The sequence below is a fragment of the Staurois parvus genome, unplaced genomic scaffold (genome assembly GCF_062004578.1).
Source record: "Staurois parvus isolate SC_StPar_1 unplaced genomic scaffold, SC_StPar_1.0 ptg000927l, whole genome shotgun sequence".
Taxonomy (NCBI): domain Eukaryota; kingdom Metazoa; phylum Chordata; class Amphibia; order Anura; family Ranidae; genus Staurois; species Staurois parvus.
In genome coordinates, this window is record NW_028318723.1 from 788,683 (window position 1) to 801,359 (window position 12,677).

Genomic DNA, 12,677 nt, shown 5'->3' on the forward strand with positions numbered 1-12,677 from the left:
TTTCACACAGGCCAGCAAAAATGATTAACAGCCTAGGAGAGTCCTACATCAAGACGCAATGTATAAGCGGCTCCAGCCCTGGATGATGAAAGTGTGGACTTATTAATAATAATATAACATATACAATTGCTGCACAAGCCATATTGTAATGTAACCCATTCCTGCCAAGTGTACATATATATGTGGCCCCACAAAGAAGTGGGTCTTGTTGCTGCATATACAGTACACTATATTACCAAAAGGTATTGGGATCGCTGGCCTTTCCACGCACATGAACTTTAATGGCCTCCCAGTCTTAGTCCGTAGGGTTCAATATTGAATTGGCCCCGCCCTTTCCACGCACATGACCTTTAATGGCCTCCCAGTCTTAGTCCGTAGGGTTCAATATTGAGTTGGCCCCGCCCTTTGCAGCTATAACAGCTTCAACTCTTCTGGGAAGGCCGTCCACAAGGTTTAGGAGGGTGTCTATGGGAAGGTTGGACCATTCTTCCAGAAGCACATTTGTCAGGTCAGGCACTGATGTCGGGGGAGGAGGCCTGTCTCGCAGTCTCCGCTCTAATTCATCCCAAAGGTGTTCTATGGGGTTGAGGTCAGGACTCTGTGCAGGACAGTCAAGTTCCTCCACCCCAAACTGGCTCCTCCATGTCTTTATCGATCTTCCTTGTATTCACTGGTGCTCAGTCATGTTGGAACAGGAAGGGGACATCGCCAAACTCGTCCCACAAAGTTGGGAGCATGAAATTGTCCAAAATGTCTTGGTATGTGTCAAACACAAGCACATTTGTGAGGTCAGGAACTGATTATTATTATTATACAGGATTTATATTGCGCAAACAGTTTGCGCAGCGCTTTACAAAATGAAGGCGGACATTACAGTTACAATACAATTTGGTACAAGAGGAAACAGAGGGCCCGGCTCCTTATAGCTTACAATCTAGGAGGAAGGGTTGAGTGATACAAAAGGTAATAACTGTGGGGGGGTGAGCTGATGGAAGAAATAAATGGCAGTTTACTAGTTAGAAGCAGGATAGACTTCTTTAACCGCTTCTCGTCCACCCTATAGCAGAAATACTGCTACAGGGCGGCAGGACTGGCCTAAAGAGAAATGGCGAAACAATTTGTGGACTGATGAAAGTAAGATTGTTCTTTTTGGGTCTAGTGGGCGGAGACAGGTTGTCAGACGACCCCCAAACACTGAATTCAAGCCACAGAACACTGTGAAGACAGTGAAGCATGGTGGTGCAAGCATCATGATATGGGGATGTTTCTCATACTACGGTGTTGGGCCTATTTATCGCATACCAGGGATCATGGATCAGTTTGAATACATCAGAATACTTGAAGAGGTCATGCTCCCTTATGCTGACGAGGAAATGCCCTTGAAATGGGTGTTCCAACAAGACAACGACCCCAAACACACCAGTAAACGTGCAACATCTTGGTTCCAGACCAACAAGATTGACGTTATGGAGTGGCCAGCCCAATCCCCGGATCTTAATCCAATAGAAAACTTGTGGGGTGACATCAAAAATGCCGTTTCTGAGGCAAAACCAAGAAATAGAGAAGAACTGTGGAATGTGGTCCAATCATCCTGGGCTGGAATACCTGATCACAGGGGCCAGAAGTTGGGTGACTCCATGCAACACAGATGTACAGCAGTTCTCAGAAACAGTGCGACTACAACCAAATATTCATGAAGTCATTCAAAGGAAAGCAAAATCTTCAAACATTTCTCAGTTTATATAGTGAATGTTTGAGTTTGTAAAGAAGAATGCAAACACTGCGATTTTTTTGAACCGTCTAATATTCACTTTTCTTCAATTTTTTTAGAGGAACAACACAAATTTGATCTATTTTTCTTCATGTTTTGATTTGGAATAGAATGTGTCCTGTTCCCAATGCATTTGTGTGGATGGAAATAAAAGCTATTAGAAGGATTTTCAGCTTTTTCACTTTTTTCAACACATTGCTATTATTTTGAACACAACTGTATATACTGGATTCAGTGTAGCTCTGGAACGGACATGTTTTTCTTTTGTTTTATAGGAGTGACAGGTGTCAGCCAAATGAATCCAGCAGATCTGTCCTGTACAGAAAGCAGATTTATTTCCAGCCCGGCACTGCCAAGTTTCCTTTCACAAGAAAAAAAGTCCTTGGCAGCAGGTGCCTGAAATTCCCCGATGAAGAGGAGGCTGATGGTGACAGCCGAGGCCCTGTACCCACCCAGAGTTCCGTCAGTTTCCAGACATTACTGAGCCTTCCACACGTTTCCTGTCTGAGGTTTATGGAGATAAATAAATACTCCGGTTTAAAGCCGACACCGTTTGATGTAACAAGATGCTGATCTGCACTTCAAGCATTTTTTTTAAACCACTAAATAAAAAATCTCAACCATCAGTTTCCCAGCTAGACTGGACCCATCACTGATGTTGAAGTCACAATTTGGTACATCACAGTTCTCTAGTAATAAATGAATGATTAGAATTTTTCCTTGTTTCACTGAATGATTGTTCATATGCACTATGGGCATTCATTCAATAGATTGTAAGCTCCAAGGATCAGGGCCCTCCTTTCCCTCTTGTATTGAACTGTATTGTTGCTGTATTGTCTCCTGTTATATTGTAAAGTGCTGAGCAAACTGTTGGCGCCATAAATCCTGTATAATAATAATAATAATGTATATAAATCCTGTATAATAATAATAATAATAATAATAATGTTGTATATAAATCCTGTATAATAATAATAATGTTGTATATAAATCCTGTATAATAATAATAATAATAATGTTGTATATAAATCCTGTATAATAATAATAATAATAATGTTGTATATAAATCCTGAATAATAATAATAATAATGTATATAAATCCTGTATAATAATAATAATAATGTATATAAATCCTGTATAATAATAATAATAATAATAATAATGTATATAAATCCTGTATAATAATAATAATAATAATAATAATGTTGTATATAAATCCTGTATAATAATAATATTAATAATAATGTTGTATATAAATCCTGTATAATAATAATAATAATAATGTTGTATATAAATCCTGTATAATAATAATAATAATAATAGTAATAATAATGTTGTATATAAATCCTGTATAATAATAATAATAATGTTGTATATAAATCCTGTATTATAATAATAATAATAATAATGTTGTATATAAATCCTGTATAATAATAATATTAATAATAATGTTGTATATAAATCCTGTATAATAATAATAATAATAATGTTGTATATAAATCCTGTATAATAATAATAATAATGTTGTATATAAATCCTGTATAATAATAATAATAATGTTGTATATAAATCCTGTATAATAATAATAATAATGTTGTATATAAATCCTGTATAATAATAATGTTGTATATAAATCCTGTATAATAATAATAATAATAATAATAATAGTACTGTACATGTAAATCCGAACCTTAGAAAACAACCCATTCAATTTAAAATAGAAATGCAAGGCAAACATTTGAATTTGTATATCTAACAAAATTATAAATAAATGTTTTTGTTTCTCTTTTAAGTGATCACATGACCACTGCTCTCACCTGCGTAAGAAGTATGGGTGGAGACTGCAGGAAGGGGGGGGGGTTGTTAACATGAGGTAGAGAAAAAGCAGCACACTGATCTTCCCAGTGAAATGGCTGTGCAGAGGGGTATGTCAGCACAAGTCTTGGTCATTGTAGGACAGACAGGCTGTGCTCCCAGAACACTGATTACACTGGAATAGATGTGCTCTCATGCCTAGCATGGTCAGTTTAAAATAGGAAAGCAGACGGACTGGGATTTCACACAAATACCAGGGAATTTACACAAAGCAAGCAATACAAAGAGCAGTGGCGTTCATAGGCAGGTGCAGGGGGTGTGCGCCACATCGGGTGACTCCTACCTCATGGGGTGACACCAGACCCACTCCACGAAAAGGTAAGTTGTTAGGAAGCCTACGATCCCTGCAGGATGGATCGGATCTGTGGATTCAGCATAATGGATCGGAATCCGATCCATTATGCTCCCCAATAAGCAGATCCGATCCAACCTGCAGGGACTGTCAGCATGAAACCTATATGGGGTGACACCGGACCTGCTCCACGAAAAGGTAAGTCGTATAGCAAGCTGACGATCCCCGCAGAATGGATTGGATCTGTGGATTGAGCATAATTGATTGGAGTCTGATCCATTATGCTCAATCCGCAGATCCGATCCATTCTGCGTGGATTGTCGGAGGGGGTGTCACCAAGTGTTATTGCACCGGGTGACACCAACCCTAGGGATGCCCCTGAATAGGAGACTTTAACACAAGTACAGGAGGCACATATCAGGAATGTGAAATGCAGGGTTCGGGGAGTCCGGATATAGTGAATGCAGGGTCCGGGGAGTCCGGATATAGTGAATGCAGGGTCCGGGGAGTCCGGATATAGTGAATGCAGGGTCGGGGGAGACCAGATACAGTGAATGCGGGGTCCGGGGAGACTGGATATAGTGAATGCGGGCTACTGGGAGAGCGGATAGAGTGAATGCAGGGTCTGGGGAGCGCGGATATAGTGAATGCAGGGTCTGGGGAGAGCGGATATAGTGAATGCAGGGTCTGGGGAGACCAGATATAGTGAATGCAGGGTCCGGGGAGAGTGGATATAGTGAATGTAGGGTCCAGGGAGAGTGAATATAGTGAATGCAGGGTCCGGGAAGAGCGGATATAGTGAATGCAGGGACCGGGGAGACCGGATATAGTGAATGCAGGGTCGGGGGAGACCAGATACAGTGAATGCAGGGTCCTGGGAGACTGGATATAGTGAATGCAGGGTCGGGGAAGACCAGATATAGTGAATGCAGGGTCCGAGGAGCCCGGATATAGTGAATGCAGGGTTGGGGGAGACCAGATACAGTGAAAGCGGGGTCCGGGAAGACCAGATATAGTGAATGCAGGGTCCGGGGAGACCGGATATAGTGAATGCAGGGTCTGGGGAGTCTGGATATAGTGAATGAGGGGTCCGGGGAGTCTGGATATAGTGAATGCAGGGTCTGGGGAGACCAGATATTGCGAATGCAGGGTCAGGGGAGAGCAGATATAGTGAATGCAGAGTATGTGGAGACCAGATATAGTGAATGCAGAGTCTGGGGAGACCAGATATAGTGAATGCAGGGTCCGGGGAGACCAGATATAGTGAATGCAGGGTCCAGGGAACAGCGGATATAGTGAATGCAGGATCCGGGGAGAGCGGATATAGTGAATGCAGGGTCCGGGGAGAGAGGATATAGTTTATGCAGGGTCCGGGGAGACCAGATATAGTGAATGCAGGGTCCGGGGAGAGCGGATATAGTGAATGCAGGGTCCGGGGAGACCGGATATAGTGAATGCAGGGTCCGGGGAGAGCGGATATAGTGAATGCAGGGTCCAGGGTTTAGCAAAACTTTAATACAAGACGTTCTCTGATTGGAGGTGGAGAGACGGGGAAGTGATGTTACAACATCCACCTCGTCCAATCAGAGAACGACTTGCATCCATTAAAAAAAAAATACAACTCATTTTCTGAATGTTGGCTGTGCAGGAAGGGCAGCCACTCGGCAGAGGACCCTAAGATCACTGTAATAGCTCCGACTACTACAGCGATTGTCAGCTTCCATGGAAATAAAGAGGATGATAGGAAACCATTGTAATTACCGACAGTAGATGTTTTCAAAATACATTAAAAAAAATATTAACATTGGAAATGTATCAGTCCAGGTTTCTTGAACCCTGAGAAGACACAATTGTAATTTGTTTCCATTGTTCATCCTCCCACGTGTCCTTGGGATTCCTTACCTCATTGTCACATACAAGGAGCTGTGTCTTCAGTATCTGAATGTAGCGATCCTTCCATAGTCCCAGCAGCCCGCTGCTCTTCTTCAGCCATCCAACCTTGTAGGTCTTCGCAGGTTCTGGCGGGGAGACGCTCTTCCCGTTCACTCCCTGAGTACAAATACAGAAAAAGATGTCCTCATGAGCCAATGAGAAACCCAGAAATGAGAACTCACTATCACCCCGAGGCAGGGGCGGACTGACCATTTGGAAACTCAGGCACTGTCTGAGGGCCCAGGGTCAGTAGGGGGCCCCATGAGATGCCCCTGGTACCTTTTTCATAGGCTTTTTTGAGTTTGGGCAAGGACACAGGGGCCCCATGATCCCCTATTTCCCGGGGGCCCTATGAGTTGTCAGTCCGCCCCTGCCCCAAGGTTTCCTTATTAGTGCAGTATGGCTTAACCCTTTCACTGACAGAGCCTGGTTTGCAATTTTTTTTGCATACATGTTTTAGGCTGGTCATACACTATACAATTTTCTGTCCAATTTCCTTTAGATTTACCTTCAACTATGTAGTGCAAGGGCCTGCTTAATTGGATACAATTGAATGTGTTGTTAGTTTTGACCTCCTATTATATGGTTTTTGGTAAATCTAGACCATAAATCTCAAGAAAATTGTATAATGTATGGCCAGCCTTAGTATTAAAGATTACTTAACCACTTCCTGTCCGGACACTTTCACCCCCTTCCTGTCCAGGCCAATTTTCAGCTTTTAGTGCTATCAGACTTTGAATGGCAATTGCGCGGTCATGCAACACTGTACCCATATGAATTTTTTAGCATTTTTTTTTTTAAACAGATAAAACTTTATTTTGGTGGTATTTATTCACCGCTGGGATTTTTATTTTTTTGCTATATAAATGAAAAAGTCCAAACATTTTGAAAAATAAAGTGTTTTTCCTATAACATTTTGCAAATAAATAATCTTTCTTCATAAATCTAAATCAATATGTATTCAGTTATCTTTTTAGTAAATAATAATCCAAGTTAGTTTATAACTAAAAATTATAATTTTTGAAAACATTTTTTTACTTTTTTAATTTTTTTATATTATTTCTGTTTTTTTGGGTTTTTTTAACATACTGTCACCCTAGTAGTACAGTGTCACCATAGTGACACTGTACTACTTGTGGGGGGTGATGAAGATTTTTTTTTACACTGATTGCTTTTACACCCATAAAGGCTGTAAAATCAATCATTTCTCCTTCTCTCTGGCTGCATTCTTTCAGCCATTAAGAAATACTGTGAGAGCTGTGATTGATCACAGCTTGTCACATGGTACAAGGCTGTTGTGAATAGCCCTGTACCATGTGATCTCTGTGATCATTCAGATTTCACAAGTAGTAAGCAACGATGTCAATGATGTCAGGAAGTGACATCTTGCTTACTACTCTTCATGTGATCACTGATTGGCCAATCATTGATCACATGATCGGGACCTCACACCGAGGTCCTGTACAGCGATCGGTGTTCTGCTGTGTCCTCTGGACACAGCAGGCACTGGATCGCGGTGCTGCGCACTCCCAGGGAGCGCACACAGGCAGGGAAGCGGGAGGACGTTTATAAACAGCCACCTGCTCCTGCACTGCTCCGGTCCGGCCATTTATGCACATGGGCCGGACGGTAAGTGGTTAAAGCCATCCAAACATGATATATTTTCTGAAAGCAAACTAGAAAAGAATATAGATTTTTTTTCCAGATTTTTATGTCACATGCTATTAGCACGATGCAGCATTTCAGTAAAAAATGCACTATGGTTAGTTTTAGTCATGGCCAAAAATATTGGCACCGATAACGCACCACTTGTTGCAATTACAAATGTTTAGGTATTTTCATGTTTTTTTCCTTTTGTTTGTTTTGATATAACACAAAAAAAGTGGAGAAAAAAACCCCACAAAAATGGACTGAACAAAATTATTGGCACCTTCTCAAAATTGTAAGAAACAATTGCATTCTAATGGCAGGAATACACGGTAAGAAAATTGACCAATCGGTCATCCGACGACCAATCGGCGTTCGTTCGTGGTCGAAATCGTGGCCCACATTAACCAATCGCAAAAAAATTGTTCGGCCAGCAATACGTAGTGTTGACGTCTTCCGTGCAAGTGGAAGTGATGCAGTGTGCGTGTGACCTTGTAGCCACGCCCTTCCGCCCAGAAGGAGTGTTCAACACCCTGCCACCCAGAACGAGCGATTGGACATAAATCCTTGGAATAAATTGGATCTACGGATCCTTGGACATAATTGGAATAAATTGGATTTATGGATCCTTGGACATAATTGGAATAAATTGGATCTATGGATCCTTGGACATAGTTGGAATAAATTGGATCTATGGATCCTTGGACATAATTGGAATAAATTGGATTTATGGATCCTTGGACATAATTGGAATAAATTGGATCTATGGATCCTTGGACATAGTTGGAATAAATTGGATCTATGGATCCTTGGACATAATTGGAATAAATTGGATTTATGGATCCTTGGACATAATTGGAATAAATTGGATTTAAGAATCCTTGGACATAATTGGAATAAATTGCAATGCACCAATACAACGATCCTAGATAACTAACTAGATCCCAAAATAAATCTATTCCAGTACGTATTCTTAACCACTTCCAGTCCGGACACTTTCACCCCCTTCCAGTCCAGGCCAATTTTCAGCTTTCAGCGCTATCACACTTTGAATGACAATTACGCGGTCATGCAACACTGTACCCATATGCATTTTTAAGCATTTTTTTGAGACAGATAAAAATGTATTTTGTTGGTATTTATTCACCACTGGGATTTTTATTTTTTTTGCTATATAAATGAAAAAGTCAAAAAAATTTGAAAAAAGTGTTTTTCTTATAAAATTTTGCAAAAAATATTTCATCATAAATCTTGGCCAAAATGTATTCAGTTATCTTTTTAGTAAAAAAAAAAATAACCAAAAATTATATTTTTTTACATTTTATATTATTTTTTTATATTATTAGGTTGTTTTTTTCTACATACTGTCACCCTAGCAGTACAGTGTTACCATAGTGACACTGTACTACTTGTGGGGGGTGATGAAGATTTTTTATTTTTTTTTTTACACTTACATCTTGCTTACTGCTCTGCATGTGATCACTGATTGACCAATCACTGATCACATGATCGGGACCTCGCACAGAGGTCCCATACAACGATCGGTGTTCCACTGTGTCCGGAGGACACAGCGGGCACCGGATTGCAGTGCTGCGCGCTCCCAGGGAGTGCCCACAGTCCTGAATGGCGGGCGCCATTTATGAACGGCAACCCGCCCCTGCACTGCCACCGTCTGGCTGTTTATATACAGCGGCCAGACGGCAAGTGGTTAAGGTGTCACTCTACTTTTGTTGAGAAAAAAAACATTCCCCTCTGGGAGATCTATGTACATTGCAGGGACTTTACCAAACTTTGTGCAGATTCCTATGTTTTTGTTATTCTGAAGAACTAGCGGTTTGTCTGTGGAAAGCAAACGTAATGGGAATGGTTTCAGAATTATCAGTCATCTGCTGCACTTGCAGGGTTCTAAGCAGGAAAGTGGCAGGGTCTGCACCCCTTTACGCCAGGTTCACACCAGCATTTTGCAGAAACTCAGTACCGTCCATTTAACATGATTTCCTATGGGATATGTCCACCGGGTGTGTTTTTTGGAAAGGGTCAAAGACTTTTTTGAAACGCAAAAAAGTTGCATTTTTTGTTTCTATAGACCTCAATGGAAATGCTGCAGAAAAGCATGTATTGTGTTTTTGCTGTGTTTTGTACAGCGTTTTTGAGGCATTTTGCGTTTTAAATCTGCCTAGCAACAAGAAAAATGAAAAAATGAAAAAAAAGCTCACGCAAAACACATCAAAAACGCTGCAAAAATGCAAGTGCAAAAACGCAATGCAAAACGCAATGCAGAAACGGCTCAAACGCAACCTGCAATGCAGAAACGCAGTACCGTCCATTTAACATGATTTCCTATGGGACATGTGCACCCGGTGTGTTTTTTGGAAAGGGTCAAAGACTTTTTTGAATGCAAAAAAGTTGCATTTTTGTTTCTATAGACTTCAATGGATATGCTGCAGAAAAGGATGTATTGCTTTTTTGCTGTGTTTTTACAGCGTTTTTGATGCATTTTGCGTTTTAAATCTGCCTAGAAACAAGAAAAAGAAAAAGAAAACCCCACGCAAAACACATCAAAAACATGACAAAAATGCAAGTGCAAAAACGCAGTGCAAAACGCAATGCAGAAAAAGCGCAAACGCAACCTGCATAGGTGTGCACCTAGCCTTAGCCCGGGTTCACACTCATGCGGTGCGGTATATCGCATGTGATTCACACAGGAACCGCACCTCATTCCTGTGCGAATCACATGCGATTTGTGTGCGGTGCGATTGGAGCCAAACATTTTGTATGGCTCTAATGGCACCGCACTAAAAAGGTGCAGGACCTTTTTTTTTGGGTCCGCACCAGAATCGGATCGCACGGGTATTCACACCTATGTGATCCAATTTTGCACATCGCACCGCGTTTTGCAGACCGCTTTTGGGGTGTTAACATACACACCCGCAGAGGTTCGCATGAACGGGAGGCGATTCTGATGCGGTGCAGATTCCGCACCGGATCAGTGTAAACCAGGGCTGAGACATGATTTCCCTTTGGAAGTATCCCACCAAAAATTACTCTTTTGTTGCAGGGGATTCCCAAAATCTGATTGTATCTTAGTTCAGTAAGCCAATCACACAAGCAGGAAAGTCTGCTTCTGTTCTGTTGATCTCAGCCTCCTCCAAAGCTCCATATTCTTTTTTTCTTCCTGCTGTGATCTGACATCCTGTTAGAGAGTGGCTACGTTCGTGGTCCCACTGTATGTAGGAATGTTGCCACCCTCTCCTGCTCACAAAACAAAAAAAAACAACCCCCCCCCCCAAAAAAAAAATTGGGCAGACTTAATGGACCACTCTTTTTCTGCTGGCACTTTTCTATGTTTCTGCATGACCACACCAACATGGAAGAAAAATATATTTGAAATATATTTTAAAAATATTCTTCCGAAACCTATTGACATATATTTGAAATACTACAATTTTGGCCGTATTCAATATATTTCAAAATATATTTCACTAAAAAAAAAAAAATATATATATATCCTATCCCTCTTACATTGAACTGTATAGTTGCTGTATTGTCTCCCATTATATTGTAAAGTGCTGAGCAAACTGTTGGTGCGATATATAAATCCTGTATAATAATAATATATATATACTGTATATTGAAATGTGTTTTTTATATATTTCAAAATATATGAAATATTTTTTAAAAAATATATATTTTAAGTATATTCGTCAGATTTTTTTACCATTATATTATATTTATTACATTATATATGAAACATATTTTTAAAAATACATTTCAAATATACTTAACAAAAAAATCTGAAGAATATATTTAAAAAAAAATATATTTTTAAAAATATATATTTTTTAAATATACTCTTCAGATTTTTTTTAACATATAAAACAGTAATTTTACATATATATTTTTACATATATTTGTAAATGCATTCCAAAAACGTAGATCTGTATTTTTAAAGACATACAGGATATTTAAAATTTATTTTTAAAAATATTGTTCATATATTTTGTAATAAAAATGCATTTCAACATACAGTATATATATATATATATATATATATATATATATATATTGAAATATATAGAATATGGCCAAAATTGTAGCATTTCAAATATACGTCAATATATTTGGGAAGAATATTCTTAAAATATATTTCAAAATATATTTTTCTTCCATATGGGAGTAAACAGCCATTCGCTGATCTCCCCTACCTAGTAAGAATGTGGGAGCGGCCTGTAAAAATTCCCTTCCGGTTTCTGCTGTCACTTTCTCCAGTTGGTCTGGCTGGGGAAGAAGCTATTGGAATGCTATCTGCATGCTATATTGAAATATATTTTGGAATATATTGAATACGGCCAAAATTTTAGTATTTCAAATGCATGTCAATATATTTGGGAAGAATATTTTTAAAATATATTTCAAATTTATTTTTCTTCCATGTGGGCAACTAACGTGCACTACTCATTCCAAACAAATGGAAGTGAAGGGGGAAAAAAAGAGACTCTCCGGCTCAGGGAGGACAGAATTTCATGTTTGCTCTATGTTCTAACTCGCTGTCCACGATGAATTAGCAGAAGCAGGGGCGGACTGACAACTCATGGGGCCCCTAGGCCAGGGGCGGACTGACAACTCATGGGGCCCCCGGGCAATAGGGGATCATGGGGCCCCTGTGTCCTTGCCCAAACTCATAAAAGCATATGAAAAAGGTACCAGAGGCATCTCATGGGGCCCCCTACTGACCCCGGGCCCTCGGGCAGTGCCCGAGTTTCCAAATGGTCAGTCCGCCCCTGCCCTGGGCAATAGGGGATCATGGGGCCCCTGTGTCCTTGCCCAAACTCAAAAAAGCCTATGAAAAAAAGGTACCAGGGGCATCTCGTGGGGCCCCCTACTGACCCCGGGCCCTCAGGCAGTGCCCGAGTTTCCAAATGGTCAGTCCGCCCCTGCCCTGGGCAATAGGGGATCATGGGGCCCCTGTGTCCTTGCCCAAACTCAAAAAAGCCTATGAAAAAAAAGGTACCAGGGGCATCTCGTGGGGTCCCCTACTGACCCCGGGCCCTCGGGCAGTGCCCGAGTTTCCAAATAGTCAGTCCGCCCCTGAGCAGAAGTGGTAATGCACGTGGTCAGAATAGCACCAGTTGCACAGCTCTTGATATACACAGGGCAATG

General features: G+C 40.5%; 1 protein-coding gene across 1 annotated transcript in view; it reads right to left on the reverse strand.

Moving 5' to 3' along the window:
• Positions 1-12,677, reverse strand: part of PLEKHO2 (pleckstrin homology domain containing O2) — a 90,432-nt gene that overhangs the window by 23,794 nt on the left and 53,961 nt on the right. Inside the window, exon 2 of the mRNA XM_089656669.1 lies at positions 5,841-5,987. Within this exon, the coding sequence (XP_089512795.1) occupies positions 5,841-5,987 (147 nt within the window). The remainder of the gene's footprint in view (positions 1-5,840; positions 5,988-12,677) is intronic.